Genomic DNA, 23,402 nt, shown 5'->3' with positions numbered 1-23,402 from the left:
AAGATCTTGCACAATTTTTGATATATCTATGTCTAGCTTAAGAGAAAGAAGGACTAGGGGAGACATGATAGCAGTGTTCCAATATCTCAGGGGTTGCCACAAAGAAGAGGGAGTCAAGCTATTCTCCAAGGCACCTGAGGACAGAACAAGAAGCAATGAGTGGAAACTAATCAAGGAGAGAAGCAACTTAGAACTGAGGAGAAACTTCCTGACAGTGAGAACAATTAATCAGTGGAACAGCTTGCCTCCAGAAGTTGTGAATGCCCCAACACTGGAAGTCTTTAAGAAGATGTTGGATAGCCATTTGTCTGGAATGGTATAGGGTTTCCTGCCTAGGCAGGGGGTTGGACTAGAAGACCTCCAAGGTCCCTTCCAACTCTACTATAGTATTGTATTGTATTGTATTGTATTGTATTGTATTGTATTGTATTGTATTGTATCTAGCAACAGAAATGCACATGTAAAATGGCTTTTCTTCATTACAAGTCATAACGAAAAACTGTTGAATTGGTGACTTTAAAACATTTGGTTGTATTAATTATAGGAACAACTATAATCTCAGCTGGGTTGGAGCTGCACTCTTAAAAAAAATAAGTTATCCTTCTTGTGATTTCTTGTGGAGAGCTGCTATCCTCTAATGAAAGTACTGCTGAAATGAATCCAATGAATTAAAAAATATAATTGCATAGAAAAGTCATCTCCAGTCTGAGGTCAAGGAATGGATTGATGTAGATGCTGAATACTTAAATGGTGAAAAACAGCATATTCACCTTGTTGGGATCAATTTATGTGTGAAAATATGGCATAATGTCCCTAAAGATTCTCCTATACAGCCTTTTGAGATAAAATTGACCTGTAAATGAAGTCAAACCAAAAGGCTGTGTGATGTTCACTAAGCCAAGCCAATCAGCATAAGGCTGATCTGGGATGACATCCATGGTATGAGCATGCAAACTGCCCAGACTCATTAGGATATTGAATGAATGAATGATGTCTTGAATTAGCAGAATTGCAGAGGCATCAGCCAAGCCAAGAAAACATCATGACATGTTATGATAATGAACAAACACGCAGGTGCATACATGCAGATTCCAAAGGCAGTTATTATTAACCCCTCCTCCTTGAGCAAAACATTTGTATTCCTCCTCTGTACTTTTATAGCAGAAGCGGGCAATATTTTGTACCCAGAAGAAAGGTTTAACATCGAAGGACAAGGGCTATTTAGTGGAGAACTATGTGAAAAGGAAAACTGTCACATACCGGAGGGCTGAGGTTTCTCCAAAGTTTTCTCTGAGATATTTGTATTAAAAGAAACAATATCTATGCTAAGAATATATTAGAAATAGCACTTAATGTCTATTATTACTGCAAAGCAGCTTTGGTGGCTGTAAAAATGGAATTGCATGGCTTCCCAAATAAAGTGCTCATTCACTCTTCCTGTCAGAGCTTCACCAGAGCACAGCAACAACTTTCTCTAGAAACCCAGACAACATTCCAAGTTGCTGTCTTCCATATATGCCATGGCCACCACCGGCTAAGCTAATAGACATTGACCTTCAGTGCCTTCGTGATATTGGTCAATTTATGCTTTGTAGTACATTCCTCTCTAGGGACCCAGGATTCAGCAGAGTCAAGGACAATACTTGGGAAGGAATATAGTTCTTATTATTGAGCCAAGATTCCTACTGTGTTTCCCTGAAAATAAGGCAGGGTCTTATTTTCTTTTGACCCCCGACACAAGCACTTGGCCTTATTTTGCGGGAGGACTTATTATTTTTGAGGTGTAGGAGGCTGAGAGCATGGTCACCTCACAGCTGCTGCTATGTTGCAATATTTTCAGGGAGGGCTTATTTTTGGGGAGGGCTTATTTTAGCACATGCACTCAAAAGCCCAATTGGGCTTATTATCTGGGGAGGTCTTATTTTTTGGGGGAAAGGGTAATAGTGGAGAAAATTAGGCACTGCAAAATCAAGTGATCGAGTCCTTTTACAATAGCCCCAAGTTTTAAATTGTGCATCCTTCTTCTACTCTTGAGTTTCAGTACTCATTTTTAGCCTAGAATATGGAGAGCACTTGCATTATGTTTTGATAAGTTTTGTCTCACCAACTTTGGCACTCACACTTTCTCATGTTCATCAAAATTATATGCCACCTAGGGCCATCAGAGGACATTTCCTCCTTGCAGCTGGGGTATATGATATACTTCTGGATAAAACCCGAATTTTTACTTTTGTTTAATGTTTACTTCTCTTGACTAAATTTAAAAATCTAAATCATTGGCAATAAATGACAAGAGAACACCAAGAACTCTACATTGGGAAAGAAATTTGGCATTTAGGTTGCACTTTTATACCCTGTTTATCTGAATGAAGCCCCGTTAATTATAGAATTAGTTATGCCCGTGATGGTGAACCTATGGCATGTGTACCCGAAGTGGCACATGGAGCCATGTTGCCTGGCATGCGCGACTTTGCCTGTTCCTCTTCCGGGTTTATGGCCTGCATGCGCCTGCAGTGATCAGCTGGCCTTCATGTATGCAGCAGTGCTGGAAACTGTAAGAGCTGGTCTTCCATTTTCCTGTGTGAGCATGTGCGTTGGCCAGCTGATCATCGTGCACACATGCATGACAGAAACCGGAAGACTAGCTGGCCAGTGAACATGCACATGCTGGAAACCAGAAGTTCATTTTTAGTTCATGCATACCAGAGGTGGTTTTCAAATCCAGGCGCTACTGGTTCGTGTGCGGGACATTCTGTGCATGCGCAGAAGCATCCAGATGGGTGGGTGAAGCCTCCTACCACCATCACTACTGGTTTGGCTGATCCAGGCCAAACTGGGAGCAACTCACCTCTGATGCATGCCCCCTGGGCAGTTCCTCTTCAGGGTTGCTGGCCCAAAAAGCATGCACATATGTGATCACTGAGTTAGGCTCTTCTGAGTAAACATTTAGGGCTGTATGATTTACTTTAAACCTCAAGTTTTTGTAATCCTCTGACATATTCATTTTCTCTGTTGCCTGGACAATAGTTTTCTTAAAAATAAATATTTCTCCTCATCTTTTTTCAACTAAAACCTGATGGTAAAACCATATCCTGACATGTCTTATGTAGAAGTCTTTATTCTTTTTATAAAACACCTCTGTGATATATTTTATTTCCCACTAATTGATTAGCAGTGCCTGCTACTTTAACATCCTTTTAACATACTACTTTATTCCTACCATTAGAGATCATAATCCTGTCAAAACACATTAGAAATCTCTGCCATTCATCTGACTAAATGGGTTCGTTTCTACACCAGTAATCAGACTTTGGTTTTAACTACGAAATTCTGACTAATGTGATATGCAGACCTTGAATGAAGGAGTGCCAGCCATTCAAGGAAGAATCTCAGATGTTTTTAATAGCCACTAGAAGCTGGATTTCATTAAATAAAGCTTCTCTGGTGATAGTAATACCACTGCCATGATTTCTCCTTCCTTTCCTTCCTTGTAGTAAATTTACATACTACCTTTCCATTCAAACACTTCCAAATGATTACCAAAAGGAATTAATCACAACAAATATGATGTAGATTGGTTGTGAAAACATCCACATTGCAAATTCCTGATTTGTTTCTTCCTGTTTCTTCAAGGCCCCTGGAGCTGCTTAAAATTTTTAAATGCCCAGGATAAGGAATTATGTGGTTCTTTGGAGATTCCCTGAAGAACATCTATCTATCATAAAAGTATGATTGACAAGTTATCAGGGTCCCCTAAAGCAGAGTACTTGAAGAATAAGGGTCTTTCAAGTCAGAGAAGGCCCCCACTTACAAACCAGACCACCAAGATCTGGGGCCCCAAGGAGCTGATCCTGTATCGTCTTTTAAACCTACATGTTATGGCTTCTCAGGTATGCAAACAACTGGAGTATTTCCCTCAGTTGCACATAATATTGAACTGGTTTGTTTCTTTAAGAGTTGTTGATATTTGGGCAACATACAATTTTATATTACAGGTGATTCTTGTTAATTCATAAAGTTGACAGGGCCATTCATGTATTAAACACTTTTGCATTCACTCATGCCTTCAACCCCATGTGGGAGAGGAGCACGGAGAGCTTAAAGGCCTGCAGCCTAGTTGAATTATTAGAAATCATTCAGCCAGATCATACTAACTTGGTTACCATTTAGGCACATGAAGAAACTGTATTCACCTCAATATTTTGAAAAAGTGCTTATTATTTTGTGCTTTATATGTTTTTGCATGTTAAGGTATTTTCCAGTTTTATGTGCCATTTGGAGATGTATTACATGGCAGGTGACCTATTAAAATTTAAATTAACAACAATAAACATTCTCAACCATCATCTGTAGTGGAAAAAATACTATTGTCCATGTAGAAACAGGCACTATAGAAGATTGAAGTATACAGTGGTATTTCTCCTTGTGAAGAGGTATTGGCTTATGCTACACTAGGAAGCTGTGTCTGTGAATACAATATGCAGAGAACCCATTCCCACAGCAACATGTATAGATGGCAACGAAGCACTCCTATCATAGGTGATAACAGAGGACACATTGCTACTGTACTTTGGCACTAGGACACATATTGCTTATTTAGCTCTTTGCTCTTTCATGTGTGCTCAGAACAGGTGGGAGAGGAACAGAGTAGGTTACCTGAATCTCTCTTGTGAGCCCAGTGCAGGGAAGGATTTCAGTTCCTCTTCTAGTTTTCTATTTCCACAGGTCTTGGATCTGATGGTAAGACACCTTATCTATGAGTTTTAGCAACACTTGGTTGCTCCAAATTACGTCTATGCCAACTTTTCCTATGTGTATGTGACTTTTCAAATGCAATTTTTGGAAGGATATTTGGCTCCTAATTCCGATATCACCAGGAGTTGCTGTGCCCTGTTCCTGCCCAGTGCTATATAACTTCTGTATGATATGATGTTCCATATTGCTAATACTGTGGAAATGGAAAAGAAACAAAAAGAAAATCTGCATCATGCAGCATTCAAACTAGGAATTATAGACATTGACACATCTGGAAGGCATCGAGCTGGAGATTGCTACAGTAGCTTATCCTATAGTTTGTCACTGGCAGTACAGAAACTTCCAACAGTGCTAGTTAAGTCCATCTATAGGACTTTTAGTCCAGTTTGCCAATCCCCAAATGTGAGAAATACTGAGTTTGTCTATCTTTTACTTGCTAACAAAAAAATACAAGAAATGCATCAACAAACCAGTGTGATTTTACTCCCAACTGAAGAAAGGAGGTGGGAGTTAAATCTGTTTGCTTTAGTCTCATGTTGTCTAGACCTGATGCTCACAAGCTGTTTAAACAGGGTCTTAGCTGTGTGTGCTGAAAAGACAGCTGTGCAATTCCTCTATGTCCCTTGGAGGAAGAACATTAACCCATGGAATAACACTTGGCTCCACTAGGTCAGGTCTGCCTGCCCATCAACAGCCATGGCCTACCTCACCGTGTGCAATCGGCAGCTTAGCTGGACTCTGACACTGGTGCTCGGGTATCTCTTTTACCTCCTCCTGGGAGCCATGGTGTTCCAGCTGCTAGAGAAGCAGGCAGAAGCCCAGAGTCGAGACCAGTTCCAATTGAAGAAGCTTATGTTCCTGCAAAACTATACGTGCCTGGATCGGCAAGCTCTGGAGCAGTTTGTGCAGGTAAGGACAACCTTCCATTATTGGTGTCTATCCACACAGCCAATATTAAACATGGAGCTGCATCTCTGGAATGGATAGCTAATGCATAGAGAATGCTGGCCTTGACATGGCCAGTCATTTTAAACAGAGCTTGTCTTCTAAAGATTATCAAATCTAAACACAAATGGTCAGAAAGTTGGAGAACGTTTGACTATTTAATATGCATTCCTGGTATTGAGTACTTTCAATATCAGTTATTTAGTTTTCTTTGTGTGTGGTCTAGCCAGAGCACCAAATCTCTGTTGAGAAATAATACAATCTTTGTAAGTATCTTCCCATTATCCAATGAAAATGCAACAGAAATAGAAGAGCCCTTTTATTATAATAAGGCCTCCTCCTAGAGTCTGTTTAATGAATGTGCTTATCTGTATAGACTTTTTCCTGGCTATATATTGTAATTTCCCATCATTCCAATTGCAATTCTTTTTCCTTTCTTCCCTTCCTACTAAGGCCAAGCAGTGCATTCAGTTTTCTTGGGATTTCTATGGGGTTGACAAATAGGTTTGCACTCTGCCAAGCTACTGCACCATTTATGAATATTTAAATACCATTTGGTGATTAGGCTGAGTTGGTTGCATATTATTTTTTTATTTTTATTTTTATTTTATTGGTTTATCAAAATACAAAGAGAAATTCAAAAAAAGTAATGGAAAACTAGGAAGAGTGGGAAGGAAAAGAAAAAATATATAGTGTAAAAAGGGACAGGGGGAAAAAAAAGGCAGCAACTTCCAACTCTTTTTAGCACAGTAGAAGATAATATTACAACTGCAAGTTTGGCATATTATATCACAGAATAGATCATTAAACTCCAATCATTTATTCTATTTTTAGATCTCCAGTTCTTTTGAGGTGTAATATCCCCTAATGAACAGGAGTTTGCAGGGAGTTTTTCTCTCCCCTTGGACTTGGGGGGAAAAAAGGGAAGCAACTTCTGCTGCCTTCTTCCCACAGCCCCCCCTCCCCGCAACGTGATTTCCCCCACAATATTGAAGAGGATTTTTGAGAGCTCAGCACACTCCTTCATTCTAGCAGATTATATTGTGGGGTGGGAAGGGAGGCATTTTTGTATAAAGTATGCTAACAAGATTGTGACTGTCTCTCTGGAAGAAATATTAACTCCATTTTTTCTTGAGAAGATGATGCACTCTTATCACTGTAAAAACAAGCAAAACCTACAACCCACAAACAAAAATCTGATGGCAGCAAACAGATATATCTGTGACAGCTTGCAATTGCCTAAACAACACTGACTGCACCTTATTACATTATGACATGCATACTATACTACAAGGAAAGGGTGTCATCATTAAATGTCACCGGTTCTATTTCTGAATTTTTGGATACTACCCATAGGTGGATATGAAATATAGAGCAAGTTATGGTGGCCTTCTTTATGCATAACTAAAAGACATAATCCTTGGTTTACAAACCACAATGCATATTGAGAGAACCAAACAGCCCCCTTATGGCTTACTAAAATGTGTGAATTGGATCTAGACATATGACAGAGGTGGGTTGCTACCGGTTCGCACCAGTTTGGGGCGATCCAATAGTGGAAATTGCGACTGGGTCGCTGAACTGGTAGAGGTGGCAGGCTCACCACGCCCTGAATTGGTTTCCCGGTCGCCCATGCTGCTGCAAAGCATGTGCTAAGCGAACCGATAGTAATGCCAACAGAAACCCATCCCTGACATGTGAACATTATGTATTCTGTTAACAATTCATGAAGCAATAATTCAAAGGAAGCTTTTTCCTTCCATTTAGCTTGGAAAAAAATTGAAGCTTTTCTGCTATCTTCCCTATCCCCACTGTGATTCTTTCCATCATATTGTAACGTCTGAGAGCTGCATGAATCTCTTTGCCCACAGAGATTGTAGGTGTTGGGGAAGGTCAACAGGCACACCTCTAATCCTAATGCACCTCCTGTCTCTGCCATTGTACAAGTCATAACAAGGCCATAAAGTTCTTTTCTAGTTTTGCCTTCCAGCTTAGTTACTGAAGAGCTCACAGGTTTCCATTTTCTTTCTTCTGCAGCTACTTTGAGTTAAATCCATGATGGAATTGTCATCTCCTTTGTTTTACAAATTCTAAATTGAAGGGTTCAGTTATTATGTCTTCCAATGAGAAATCTACTACTCCTGAACATCTCTATTAAAAAAAAACAGTTAAGATAAAATGACAGAAAATAAAAACAAATGTTGCTTAATTAACAAAAAATATCAACATAAAAATGTCAGTTCCAAATTTCTGAGTATCTCACAATCAATTTTCCATTTCTTTACCAATACATAATGGTGCAGAGCATTAATCTAGAAATGGGAGAATGTAGGGAATATTTGCAGAAGAATTATTGGATATCATATGCCATAATTAGCAATTAAAAAAAGATATACAGTATATTTGCACTGATTTTTTAAAGAATGATAGTTTCTGAAGAAAAATGGCTTGACCCTTTCATATATATGAAGCTTTTATATTTTGTTTTCTTTGGCTCTTGCTTTAAACCAATAGTTTGGCATTTGATCGAAATGATTATTATTATTTTTCCCTACAAAATGTTTGTAATGACAGTATTTATAATCAAAGATAACTATGTAGCTTGTCCTCTGAAAAAAATGAACACTTTGTTCTCCACAATATAAACAGAAATTAAGAAAATGCCACATATTTACTGCTGTTGTTAAAAGAAAACTCAATTTTCTGCGGTAAGCATGTTTCATTTTGGAGCATTGTTTTCTGTGATCAATGCTGGTTGATACTGTACAAAAACACTAGATGGCACTGATATTTCAGTTGCAGCATAAATCTTCATAAATGTAATGCATTTGCCAAGTATCAGCATTCCATTTGGAATCCTTGTTATTATATTCGGCTTAGTATTATTGTACTTTGCCCAATACCCTTACTCAATGTAGCCTATTCTCTGTTTACACCAACTATTGCATGGGAATTTATATGCTGGCACTTCTTTAATTTCTAATGAGATTCAACAAAGAAACATCTAGGTAGATCGTAAGATAGTATTGGAGGGTTTCATCATAAGCATTGCAGAGAAGATCAAAATTGCTGCTAGCACAGTTGGCCCATGAAAGTATATTCAGAACCAAGCACAGGAAAGTATTTACTGCAGTTTAAAGGACACAGAAAATTAAGTGAATACTTTTGGAGCACTGCAATCATCATAACAAATTAATACCCAGGCAAAATGCATTATGGATTTGTAGGAAGTTATCACCCAGCCCTCTCCCAGAGAAATGAAATATCCTGGGAAATATTGAAGGGGCAGATTATTATATTTTCCTGGATGTGAAAAAGGGAGAAACACATTTTAAACACAAAGTAAATTCCTGCAGCTTCCTGCCCATCCCCACTTTGTCAATGGGCCATTAAGAAGGCCTTCTTCTCCACCAACATTGAAGCATGTGATCCCCTTTTTTGTTCAGGACTCAAGCTATGTGGTCCTGTCCACCATTAAAACCATCCTTCCAAGCAGCCTCCAGGTCTCCAGTGTCTTTTTCCCCACTTGGAGCCGAACCCAGAAGGACATTTCTTCCAACAGACTACCATAATTCTAGTGACGGTATTCAGACAATGAGAAATGCAGGCAACTAAGAATGGAACTCAGTTTTTTATGGGATCAACAACTTCCTGATTAACAACTGGCCTTATGTATTCTCAATACTTTCTTTCAAGACACTGCTAAATGTTTGTCTAAGAATTACAACTCACTCTGAAATAATGCTTTTACTGTAATCCAAGAATGAGGTGTGGATACATTAAAGTTTACTGTAAATATAACTGACCCTATTTATTTAATCAAATTTAGACATTACCCATCTCACTAAGTAACTCTGGGTGGATTACAGACAAAAACCACAAAACATTTTTAAAAGGGACAAAATTAAAAACAGAATTAAAACCACAATAAAGGTCAACAACATGACCAAAGTCTAAGAATCTCTCTTTATACATACCTATGTCACAAGAGGTTAACCCTGTTTCTCCTGCTTAACATTATAAGGGCCTGGTAATTACTCCTTAATTATACTTTTAAAGACACCTCTATTTGCAGTCATCCATTTCCCATAGTTTCAGCCTTTTCCTAAACCATTTCTTACATTATTCTGGTATTAAACAGGTACTGCATCCCTCTAATTTCCTCACTGTAGCTAATCCACTACAGGTGGATTTCAGTGAAAAAGTCCCCTCCTGATCTTCCTAAATCTATTTAGGATGGCTAAATCTGTCACCTTTAATTCTTTTGACTGTCTCTTTTTTAAAAAAAAAAATCTTAAATCCATTCTACTTCAATATATATTTTCCCTTAATTTACCTACTTTTATAGATTATACAGATGTATATATTATCCATTTGCAGAGTAACATTTGTTTGATCATTTTTTTAAAGGTACAAACCACATAGCAGAATTTGGTAGAACAATTCAAAACTACACTATTTTGCTTTCATTCATGTAAACATTTGAGAAGTATGAATTTTCCACAAGCTCTAGATATAATTACAATTGTTCTCACTGAAAGAGTGTAATGAGTTGTGTACAACCCTTACTGCATCTAGTAGTGTCAGGCACACATTACTTCAGTTCAAAGCACTGAAGAGTTTATTGTTGCTATATTTACAGAATCTGGACAATTAACAGTCAAAACTAAATTGGCACTAAATAGAGGATAACAGAATTGATGAATGGTTAGACTTGGATTCTCTTGTGGCTACACAATAATTCCAAACTGATGACAAATTTAACCCCATCTTTCAGATCAGCCTAATCATTTCCTACAAGCAGTCCTATTTCACTGCCAGAGTAACATGGGCCCTCTCATTCATTACTACAAAAAAACAAAACACAATCAATAGTGGATATTGGAAACTGAATGCATTTTACTACTTAGTTATTTTAATCTCCCAGTTTAAAAACATCATTTTGTTCCCTTTTTTTTACAAATGTTTCCATGACAGGTCATTATGGAAGCCTGGGAAAAAGGAGTCAACCCTGAAGGAAATTCAACCAATCCTAGTAACTGGGACTTTAGCAATAGTTTCTTCTTTGCTGGAACTGTGGTCACTACTATAGGTAATGTGAGTTATTTTCCCTCCAGGAAATATTTCTTCTTCAGTTTTCCATAATATTTTTGGTAAAAGTTGAGTCAGGTATGACTGATGATACAAAACAGTTTGCAAATCTGCATGAAAAAGCTTCAGACTTTGAAATGTATATTGTAAAAGCCATTATATTCAACTACACCCATTTTTATGTGATTTTTTTCTATGATTGTCTTGTCTACAGAATATACAGTATCAGTTGTGTATTTATGAAATCTGCTTTTGGGCACTCAGAACATCAGAAGGTGCATGAACCAGCCAAAATTCAGTGTTAAAATCCCCATAATTTCAATCATAGAAGCAATAAAGATTCTGCAAGTGTTTCATTTTGGCTGGATCAAAATAGGATATGAAAGAAGAATAGGCAGAATTCTCTTAATAAAATATTTTTTCATGTAAATTGAGCCTCATTAAGAGATTTGATTTCTTTTCTTTCTGTAGGTTATGGGAACTTGGCCCCCAGTACAGTAGCTGGACAGGTCTTCTGTGTATTTTATGCTTTGTTTGGGGTCCCTCTTAATTTGGCATTTCTTAATCGGTTGGGGAAAGGACTCAGCACCCACCTGATTGACCTGGACAGATGGGTCCACAAGTCAGGGAGAGCTCAGGTACAATTGCTCATTTATTCCTATAACACATTACCTAGGTGATTTTCATATATTCACAGGACCCATAAGAGTATCTTGGACACATGCAAATCCAGGACAACAGAAGACTTTGTTGATTTCAACTTCTGAATAGTGACAGGTTATATCAAGCTATACATTCTTGATAAAAGCTCCAGAAGACACAATCTGTTGATACAACTTAATCCTATGGAATGCTAAGAAAAGTACAGGTAGTCCTCATTTAATAACCAGTTGCTTAGCAAGTGTTTAAAATTATGATGGAATCCCCAAGAGATCCTGATAACCCAATTGTACAGTTCTAACTTCTGAGTGCACACACAGTCACATGACCGGATTTCGGGAGCTTGGCGACCTGCTCTCCAATATGGCCAACTGCAATATTCCACGGTCATGTGACCATAATTTATGATATTTTTTGTTGGTTTCTGGACCTTTAAAGCCAGTTTCCAGCAAAAAAAAAAAGCCGATATGAATACATCGATTCACTTAACAACTGCCACATTCACTAAACAGACACTGTGTTCACTTAACAATGTTGGTACTCACTTAATGACTGCCACAAAAGGCATAAAATTGGATCTAAACTTATAGCTATGACGATTTATAAATTCTGGACTCCAGTACGATCTAGGGCTAAGTAAGTTGCAGCAAACAAGGACACAAGCAAATTCAGGAGGTAACACAGAAAACCTAGATGGCTAGAAGGCCAGAGTTTAACACAAAGAAGAATATCACTCTCTCGATTTCTTTTGAACACTGTCATCCCTGTTTCCCCTATACTTTGCTCTGCAGTAGTGCATACTTAGTCCTGAGTACTTGGAAGATGCTTTCATGTATAATTTTGAAGTTGTCTAATATAATGATTTTTAGATATTATATATGTGGAATGAAGGATATATACATATCCTCTCTTCATTCCACATAAATGGAATTAACTGGAACACAAAAAAATGGGAGGGGGCATTTGAAGATAGAAGTTCAAAAATATGGTAACAATTCTCCTTGTCAGTCATAATATTAAGAAAGAACTGTGCATTGACTCATCTATCACCTCATGTGTGACTCTTGAGATCAACAGACATCTTACTTCTTTTAACCAACATTTTGTATATGACTTTATAGGTCTCTGAAGCCTCAGAGTAGACTCAAGAAAAAGATTTACAGTACATAGGACTTTATTTGTGGGTTTTCAGGTTCTTAGAAGCAGCCAATTTTTTCACTACTTCAGTTGTTCCAACTTCTCATAAATTGTACAACAACTACCATGTCTTAAATGTTGTAGAACTCCAGATTGGAAAACTTGGTGCTACTTCCTAACACTTTCAAATCTCAATGGGGTATCAGAGATGATAAACTTATCCTACCTCTTAAGCTGGCAGCCTGGATAAGACACTATGGCAATTTGACTAGTTAAATACATGGATATTTCCATGAGCTTTAACTGACTAAAGCCATATAGTTTCAAATATGGAAAAGAAGCATTATTAAGTTAGTGAACTATGGAGAAGGATAAAAAGCTTTAGCCAATCCAGCATCTTGGCATAATCTGCTGGAAGCCATTTGCAAATAGGGCACTGAAGCAAGCAGCTGACAAGGACATACCCAAGAATACTGAGGGCCACTCAGTCTCTCCTTCTTTAGCCTTGATATTCATTTCCATGTCATTTCGTGTTTCTGAGTATATAATATGCCTCTGAATTCTTGTTTTTGTGACAAAACAATTGCAGCAGAGTACTGGCAATCTTCAATTTATAACCAGTTATTTAAAAACGATTCAAAGTTACAAGGGTTGTGAAAAGTCACTTATCTCAATCATCACACATGCAACTTTTTCAATGTCTTTGCAGTCACATGATCAAAATTCAGGCACTTGGCAACCCATATGTATTTCTGATAGCTGTAGTGTCTTGTGGTCTTGTGATCGCCATGTGCAATCTTCTCAGGGGGCTTTCCACAAGCAAACTCAAAGAGAAAGCCAGCTTCACTTAACAACCATGTGATTCACTTATTGACAATGGTGAAAAAGGTTGTAAAATCAGGTGAAATTAACTTAATGACTGAATTGCTTAGCAACTGAAGTTCCAGTCCCAATTGCGGCTGTACTTTGAGGACTATTTATAATATATGCCCAGATCAGTGGTGGGTTTCTATTATTTTTACTACCGCTTCTCTCATGGACACATGCGCAGAAGCGTCTGGGTGGGTGGGCGGAGCCTCCCACTGCCGCTACTACCGGTTCGCCCAATCCAGGTCGAACCGGCAGCAACCCACCTCTGACCCAGCAAATCAAACAATTTCTGTTTCATAGCAGCGAAGTAAAATGTAATAAGGGAGACTATTAGCTTGAAGGGAATTTGTGTCTTTCTCCCCTCACATATAGAGCTGTGAAAGAATCCTACCATGAATTTGTCATCAGCAATGCTGGACATTCCATTCCCATCAAAAAAGGAAACACCTCCCTCCCACATCTCTCCCTGGCAGCCTTTGAAAAATGGTTCTATGTTGAAAATTATGTCCAAATATTGATAATTACTTTTACATGAATAAGATGATGATTTCATGTGTTTTAAAAGGGTTTGCAAGGCAATTTACATGAGTTACAGTACATAAATTGGGGCAAGATGCATAGCAAAACTCCTTTTGTTGCAAGATGTAATCATTACAAGATTTATTATGATTTTTCTTAATACCGGTACTTAGAGAAAGAAATGTCAGATCAGAAAGCTAACCTCAGATAGGGTTTTTCATAAGTTATACATTTCTACACTAGAATTCAGGGAACATGGGAGAGGCATAATGAATATCCTGCTAATGATGGTACAAGGCTTGGCTGAACGTCTAAACAAGTGAAGACAAAATTATTACACAACTTTTTGGCCCTCTGCCTGAGGGATGTACTTGCCTGGGAGAATAGTCATAGATAGCAAGGTCTATTATGCTTTATGTAGACTTCAGCAAGACAAAATTTCATAATCCAACATTTTTAAATGTAGATGATTCATGATATTTCCTTCTATAAAATGCTTTTTAGATTTAAGGACATAATTTAGAGGGAAGGGCAGTTTCCCATATTTCCTAAAAACTGGATTTTCTTCTATTTGATTTAGGAGACCAAAATTCCTAGCCATCCAGAATCTTGGTAGGTAGAAATCTTGTATGTTGTTGCTACCTTGCAGAAGGGGAGTTCAGAAGGCAGGTTCCTGAATATTTAGCATTTGTACTGAAGAACAGTTTTCTGTTACTGTACCTTTTTGGAGACTGGTGTTGAGAATTATTTCCTCTTTTTCGGAAATATGTGGAAAGAAGCCATATTCACGAAGATGTTTCATTTCGAGACACACAACATACAATTCAGAAATTTCATCCAGATTTTCATGAAAACACCATACAAAGTGACTGGTAGTCGACATTGCAACAATTATATTCTAGGTATCCTCCATTCAATGTTTTCTGATGAGAAGCTGTCTACTAATCAATCAACCTTCTTTAGTGTCAAGAATCTTTCCAAGTTGTTCCACAGTTCCCATTGATTTCTAATTTTTGCTTTTACCTTAATAAATTAAGGACACATTTCCTCAAACCTGCCCCTTTGAGCCAGAGATATTTCATGTTGGTATCAATTTAATGTTTTGACTTTAAAATGATCTCATTTGTTTTACTGTGTGACACAAAGAGGCTATGACTTGGGCTACCTATATAGCTACTGCATTAGGAATCTATGCAGAAAATAGTTATCATTGTGTGGACAGAGATGTAGGGCCTCCAACTTCTGTAGAAAAGAAATGAAGAAAAATGGGACCATGAACTCATACATGTTAATGTTTGGCATAGCTTTTCCCCAAATGTTCTTGTAGTACTTCAATATAATAATAATAATAAATAAATTTTATTTGATTAGCCGCAACCCTCTCCCGAAGGACTCGGGGCGGCGTACAATCAAAAGGATAAAATACACATAGGACACACATACATACGAAAAAACAAGGACAATTACATTTGTGCATGAAGGAGGGTAGACTTGTAAGTGAAGGACAATAAACACAGCTAAAAACACAATTAAAACACAGTTTAAAATCCCCTTAAATAAAATTGCTAAATTAAAAACCCCTCAGGAGCGTAACGAAGTTATGGTTGAGCCAGGCCAGATATTTGGAAAAGGTGGGTCTTGAGTTTAACACGGAAGGAGCGGAGGTCTGTAGTGGTCCTAATATCCGGGGGGAGGTCATTCCACAGGGCTGGGCCCGCCACAGAGAAGGCTCTGCTCCTAGGCGCCGCCCCATGGCATTGTCTAGTGGACGGCACCTGGAGAAGTCCCTCTCTGTGCGAGCGAATAGGTCGTAGGGATGTGTGGGGCAGAATACGGTCCCGCAGGTAACTAGGTCCTGAGCCATGGAGCGCTTTAAAGATCGTGATCAAAACCTTGAAACGCACTCGATAGACCACAGGAAGCCAGTGCAGCTCGCGCAGGTGTGGTGTCACATGGGAGTACCTGGTGCTCCCCATAATCACCCGCGCGGCCGCATTCTGGACCAACTGTAGTCTCCGAGTGCATTTCAAGGGAAGCCCCATGTAGAGAGCGTTGCAGTAGTCCAGGCGAGACGTCACCAGCGCATGGGTGACTGTGCGTAGGGCGTCCCGGTCCAATAGGGGGCGCAATTGGCGCACCAGGCGAACCTGATGGAACGCCCCCCTGGCCACGGCTGTCACATGTTCATCCATGGACAGCCTGGCATCCAGGAGGACGCCCAAATTGCGCGCCCGCTCCACGGGGGCGAGTTGAATGCCCCCAATGGCCAGAGATGGAATTATCTGGTTGAACCGGGGAGCCGGAACCCACAGCCACTCCGTCTTGGAAGGGTTGAGCCTGAGTCGGTTGTCATCCATCCAGACCCGTACGGCTTCCACACACCGGGACATCACTTCGACGGCCTCGTTGGGGTGGTTCGGGGTGGAAATGTACAGCTGAGTATCATCAGCGTACAGATGGTATCCCACCCCAAAACCACGGATGATCTCGCCCAGCGGCTTCATGTATGTGTTGAACAGGAGTGGCGAGAGGACCGACCCCTGTGGCACCCCACAGATAAGGGGGCTTAGGGTCGACCTCTGCTCTCCTGCCAACACACGTTGCGTCCTGCCGGAGAGGTAGGAGCCGAACCACCGCAAAACGGTGCCCCGGATCCCCAACCCCTCCAGTCGGTGCAACAGGATACCATGGTCGATGGTATCAAAAGCCGCCGAGAGGTCTAATAGGACCAGGATAGAGGAACAACCCCTATCTCTGGCCCTCCAGAGATCATCCACCAACGCGACCAAGGCCGTCTCTGTGCTGTGCCCAGGCCGAAAGCCGGACTGGCGCGGGTCTAGATAATCATTCTCCTCCAGATGTCGTGGAAACTGAGAAACCACCACACTCTCCACAACCTTCGCCAAAAAGGGAAGGTTGGAGACAGGACGATAATTGACCAGCTCCATAGGGTCCAGGGAAGGCTTCTTGAGCAAGGGTCTCACCACCGCCTCTTTCAAGGCGGCCGGGAGAGACCCCTCACCCAACGAAGCGTTCACTAGGTCCAGGAGCCAGTCGCGTGTAACCTCCCAGGATGCCAGTACAAGCCAGGAGGGACACGGGTCCAGTAAACATGTGGTAGGTCGCAGTCGCCCACGCAATCTGTCCAAATCCTCGATGACAACCAAGTCAAACTCCTCCCAAAAAGGTTTCTCAAGACTTGCCACTGGCGTCTCGACTGGGCCACTGAAGGGGACCCAATCCTTCCAGATTTGAGCGACTTTATCCTGCAGATATTTCCCAAACTCCTCTGCCCTACCCTGTAAAGGGGCCTCCCGTGGCCTCTGAAACAGAAGAGAGCGGGACACCCAAAACAGGGCGGCAAGGCGGTTCTCTGCGGATGCAATGAGAGCGGCACAATATTGACGTTTGGCCGTTCTCAATGCCACTAGGTACGTCCTTAAATGGGCTCGTACCTGTGCTCGGTCAAGTTCGGATCGGGAGGATCTCCAACGACTCTCTAGGCATCTCTTGCGGCGCTTCATCACCCTTAGCTCCTCGGTAAACCAAGGGGCCAGGGTGGATCGTTGCCGCCGGAGAGGCCGCAAAGGCGCCACCCGGTTCAAGGCCCCGGTAGTCGCATTATTCCACGCGGCCACCAGGTCCTCTACCCGAGGGCGGGTCTTAAGTAAGACAATTGACAGCTATCAATTCTCTCCATGAAACTACTTTCCCTCTCTTTTGGACGTTTAAAGGTTTGCAAACTCCATTAATTTATGGACAACCATTTAAATATGAGCCAGCAGTGTGCAGCAGCTGCCAAAAAAGCCAACACAGTTCTATGCTGCATAAACAGAGGGATGGAATCAGTGGTGGGTTCTGGATCCCATCACAACTGGTACGCTGCGATGAGGCTGGGTGTCCACAACATGTACGCGTGCTGTGCGTGTGTGCACACTCACTGCCGACGCTTCAGCTGCTTGGTAAAGCATCGCACAGGTGCTGTATGCTCCGTGCACATGCGAAATGGCCCAGTTGGGTCAAATACAAGTAAGGAGGGCGGGTGGGCCCTCCGGAGCACCGTACCAGAATGGTACCTGGTGCTTCCAGCAGGCACTGGTACGCTCGTACCAGGGCGTACTTGCCGTAACCCACCACTGGATAGAATCAAGATCACGTGAAGTGTTAATACCACTTTATAATGCCTTGGTAAGGCCACACTTGGAACACTGCATTCAGTTTTGGTCACCACGATGTAGAAAAGATGTGGAGACTCTAGAAAGAGTGAAGAGAAGAGCAACAAAGATGATTAGGGGACTGGAGACTAAAACATATGAAGAACGGTTGCAGGACCTGGGTATGTCTAGTTTAATAGAAAGAAGGACTAGGGGAGACATGATAGCAGTGTTCCAATATCTCAGGGGTTGCCACAAAGAAGAGGGAGTCAAGCTATTCTCCAAGGCACCTGAGGGTAGAACAAGAAGCAATGGGTGGAAACTAATCAAGGAGAGAAGCAACTTAGAACTAAGGAGAAATTTCCTGACAGTTAGAACAATTAATTAGGGGAACAGCTTGCCTCCAGAAGTTGTGAATGCTCCAACACTGGAATTTTTTAAGATGATGTTGGGTAACCATTTATCTGAAGTGGTTTAGGGTTTCCTACCTAAGCAGGGGGTTGGACTAGAAGACTTCCAAGATTCCTTCCAACTCTGTTATTCTATATAGTATCCTTCAGAGGTGGATTTAAAATCAATAAGGTTAGCTCCCACAAGTGATCAGGTATCAACCCACACCTTTAAATTATTTCTAAGTCTATTCTTCAACAAATGTATCACCAATGTCAGAAATGTAACTTAATATATTCACTTAATTAATTCACTTAGTTTGGTTATCTTTGATAACCAAATAGAAAAAGTACTGCATTCTGAAATGAAAATAGGCATGTCAATATTTTAAAATAACTATACAGGCCAGGTGTGAGGGTATCTCACTGAATTTCACTCCTAGAACTTAGTTAAACTCCATTTGGGAGTTTAAAATTAGCCTTCATGTTTGCAACCACACTTTAGATCAGGGATGTCAAAGTCACATCGTCATGTCATGTGACGTATCGGGATTTTCTTCCCCTTTGCTAAACTGGGCATAGGCATGGCCAGCGTGTGACACATACGGCCGATAAGCCCAGAGTTCGAAAGCTATTGAACAACCATTCCATCCTTATGTTTCTCAGGTGGTGCAGACATTAACCATGGTATTATTTCTGATGGCTGGGACTGTACTCTTCCTGGTTTTTCCACCAATGATCTTCAGTTATGTTGAAGGCTGGAGTTACGGAGAAGGCTTCTACTTCACCTTTATCACCCTCAGCACCATTGGATTTGGAGATTATGTAGTAGGTAATAATAAAAGTAGTAGTTAAGTGCTGTAAGTAAGAGAACCCCCACCCAGCCCTTCACATCAGCATTGATTAGAAAGAATTCTAGATAAATCTGTGACACTTATAACAACATGGCCATGACATGTAAATTATATCTACAATGTACATTTTTGTTCATTCATTTAATCGTTCCATTAGGAGTCAAGCATACAGGTTCTTACCTTTTTTTAAAGAGAGACAGATTAAGAGAGAAATCAGGTGCACATGGCAAGTACTTATTCGCTCACAACTGAATCTGATTATGTGGATGGGTGAGCGAATACTTTTGGCAATATAGTGTATCTCTACATGTAAAAAATGCAAACACATTTTAAAATTGCCCCAAATTCAGCAGTAACACACTTTATTTTGACAAACATATCTTATAAGGTCTCATGCAAAGAAACTGACTTCTCATGAGATTTTAGCTTTTAAAAAATTTACTTTTCTTTAAGTGGCAAGTTCCCCATTGGGACTGCCATATTTTCTACAAACACTTCATTGGCAGACTAGATTTTTAAATAATTTTTATTATTATTAATAGGTGATATTATAGTTGTGCAAAACACCATGCTCCAAACATGCCACACACAAGAGTGCTTTAATGTGGACAAAGTGCTTTTAAAAGGACCAGACTCACGTTACTGACTGCAGCTGAGTAAGAAATGAAAATGCTACTGAGAAACATTGGTGGTTTCTTTGCTTCTTCTCTATAGATGCAGACAAAACTGTTCAGAATTATATTTATTTTGAAGGAAAAGGAATCTATTTTCTATTCCAGATGGATTTCCTGCACTAAATCAAGCTGTAACTCACTGGGCAGAATCAATTTTACATTCATTTTTACCAAAAATTTGACATTTCAATTTCGACTGACGTAAATTACATGTTATTGACTACAAATATGTTTTTTTTTTAAAAAATATTATGCATTTCCTCTTTTTCCCCTGAGTCATACTTCCTGCATTTCTGGTTTGCATGACGTGAAAATATTCTATAGGCAAATTTTCTTCCCCAACAATCATTTCAAGGATGAAGCTGAAATGCTATGGAATTCCACACTAGTCTCTTCTTCCTTTAGCTCATGTGGAAGAGAGATAATTCAATGGCAGTATTTGTGCAGAACACACCTTATGATCTTCCATTGACAGAAGCAGAGGGCAGGGTAGTGCACAATAGTCCATTATAGTTTTGGACTGGAGAATTCCAGATTCAAGTCTTGCCAAAAATTTGCAGCTCATCAGGTGAAATCAAGCAAGTAACTCCAACCAAACTCACAGGAGTGTTAAAAGAATGAAATCCAAGCAAACCCTCCTGTATACTACTTTTATCTCAGAAAAAAGTAGAAAGCAAATGCACTGAATACATTTTTTTCCTGCCCAAGATCCTGAAACAATTCTGCCAGATGGGTGAGGAAGTGCTAGGCTGGATGGAGTGAACTGAAGGAAAACAACTTCTGTTGCTGAGGTCATTAGAATAAGAAGGTCCTAGGACAGTGATGGTGAACCTTTTTTCCCTCAGGTGCCAAAAGCCCATAATTAAATGCCCACCCCCGTGTTGTGCCAACCTGCGCAGGCATGCGTGACCCCTCCCCACTGCCCCCCACACATGAATGCATGGCTTTCCTGGAGCCTGGGGAGGGCAAAAATGGCCTCCCCTGCCCCCCCCCCCCCGAGGCTGGAAACAACATGTTTCCTGATTTCCAGTGGCCCAGTTTTTCACTCTCCCCAGGCTCGAGGCTTTCTTGGTGCCTGGGGAGGGCAAAAATGCCCCCCCGAAGCACTCCAGAGCCTGGAAATGGCCAGTTTCCTGACTTCCAGTGGGCCTGGTAGGTCCGTTTTTTGTCTCCTCAGGCTCCAGAGCCTTTCCTCGCCTCCCCTGGAGGCCCTCTGGAAGCCAGAAACAGCCTGTTTTCTGACTTCCGGTGGGCCTGGTAGCGAAAATGGCCTCCCCCACCCTCCAGAAGCCCGAAAATCAGCTGGTCAGTGCACGCACGTGTGATGGAGTTGACATAGGGCAATGCCTTGCATGACCTCAGATATGGCTCCACGTGCCACCTGTGGCAAGCGTGCCATAGGTTCGCTATCACGGTCCTATGACAATCGAGGGCTATGCAGAAGGAAGGTTCCATGTGGCCAGTTGCAATATTTAAGAGACTAAGTGACAACCTGATAAAATTAATGGAGATTGCAAATCAAGATGCACATAGGAAGCAGCTCATATTCATTTTTGGATATCTCCCTTAAAAGGGAGGCGGGAACTACAGAGGCAATTCACCAAGTTTGTTCTATCTATATGTGCAAATTAAAACAGTGGTAATAGGTATTTTGAATAACTGGAACCTGGACATTTTAAAAACAGGAATGTATTTTTCAGGCTTCCATGCAAAGATGAAATAAGAGTCAGCTGCTTTAATGCAATAGCTCACTAAAACAGAAGTCATTGATATGAATCATTTAAGGAACTGCACTTTTGGGAGGCTCCTGCAGAAGTCTAAAAAAATGTAGTACTGCTCTGAAGAGAACTGCATTCACTTCCCTGTATGTTCCAAAGCAAATCCACTTCTGAAGTATGCTTGCGTATGTGTGCACTGTATTCAGCTTATTAGAATACTTTTTCAGGTATTCAGCTATGAGAAATTAAGTTTCCCTCTCTCTTTTTGTTTCCCTAGGCACTGATCCTAGCAAGCATTATATTTCAGTATACCGAAGCTTGGCAGCAATTTGGATTGTTTTTGGTTTAGCCTGGCTTGCTCTGCTATTCAACCTGGGAGCAGACCTAATGGAGAAATTCCTACAATTAAATAAGCAAAAGCCAGATCCAGAGACAACAGAAGTTACTGTTTCCAAAGGAGAAGATAACCCTGATCAACCCAGGATCCATATTTCCAGCTGAATGTCTCTCATGGGTAGGCAGCTTAGAATAATTTCTGTGCGTATTCAAGGTGTGTGGATATGATAGACTGCTTTCCACCCACAATGAGTGAGCAATTTCATAAAGGATAGAGGGAAGTAGTACAAGAAGTAGTAAAAATGTTATGTGCAAAAAGCAGCTGAATGAAAAGCACGAAGGAAAATTCACTGAGAACATAATTTATTACACTTTCCATTCAGCCAATTATCTTCCATTGAACTAATTATTAGAACAGACCTACCAGATGGCTTGTGGGCACTGGGTTCCAAAATAACTTTTTAAAATTTTACTAGAAGTGATCAAGGGTTTTTTCTTCCAAGAGAACCCGTCATTTATCTCCACTTCCGATTTCCCTTAAGCAAGTAGTGAAATCTGTTAAACAGGTTTTCTGGCAAAAAAAATGCACATATTTTACTAATTCCATCTATGAAAACAAAATTAAACAAGGTATGGTTGCAAGCTACTGAATCTCAATGACAAGAGCTTTTCTCCTCGTATCCTCCTCCTATTATTAGACTATAAAAAGACAAAGAACAAGCAATAACCCCCAAACCTATTTTCCCTAGTACCTTCACTCCAAGGTTACTACTCTGGTTAGTACTTTTTCCAAGCCATCTGATCCTGAACATTCTCAGTATTTTCTCTTTGAATATGTCCCAAGACAGATATTTAAAATTCCCAAAGTCCAGAATACCAATTTAAAAAAAGGCTTTGTGCTTACTCTGAGACAGAAGAAATACAATGCACCCAACTAGAAAATTTCAATTTACATGTTCAAATTGTTATATTAGTAACTTAAATAATTGGAGGAAAAATAGAACTACCCAGGGGCCCAGACATTTTGCTGCTTGACACAACTAATTGTCCCTCTTTGTCCCATGTACTGATGCTAGCTGGACTAGCAATTGAAGGAACTTCTTAGATTAGGTAGTTCATAGCAGGTTGCGTGGAGAGCTCCATCCAGTATCACCAACCTGAAACAGAGATTAATAGTAAAGTTCCTTCTTGTGTTAAACGAGAGAAGAACCATCCTGACATTTTGCAGAATAGTACTTCCATTTTTGAACTCCATCATTAAGCTTCATAAGATGATGCCATGACTGCAAGTGTACATTGC

At 40.3% G+C, this 23,402-nt stretch overlaps 1 protein-coding gene and 1 long non-coding RNA gene across 2 annotated transcripts in view; one reads left to right on the top strand and one right to left on the bottom strand.

Moving 5' to 3' along the window:
• The window catches only part of LOC309385989, a 60,598-nt gene that overhangs the window by 32,179 nt on the left and 5,017 nt on the right, over positions 1–23,402 (bottom strand). The window lies entirely within an intron of this gene.
• On the top strand, positions 5,452–22,378 carry KCNK16 (potassium two pore domain channel subfamily K member 16; the record flags this gene model as incomplete). The annotated part of the gene is made up of 5 exons (XM_081940846.1): positions 5,452–5,664; positions 10,678–10,792; positions 11,263–11,429; positions 19,187–19,352; positions 22,044–22,378. The coding sequence occupies 5 exons, from the start codon at positions 5,452–5,454 to the stop codon at positions 22,265–22,267; spliced, it is 885 nt and encodes a 294-aa protein (XP_081796972.1). The 3' UTR covers positions 22,268–22,378.

The sequence above is a fragment of the Natrix helvetica genome (assembly GCF_964273705.1).
Source record: "Natrix helvetica genome assembly, chromosome: 2".
Taxonomy (NCBI): Eukaryota; Metazoa; Chordata; class Lepidosauria; order Squamata; family Natricidae; genus Natrix; species Natrix helvetica.
This window is presented reverse-complemented; position numbering and strand designations above follow the sequence as displayed.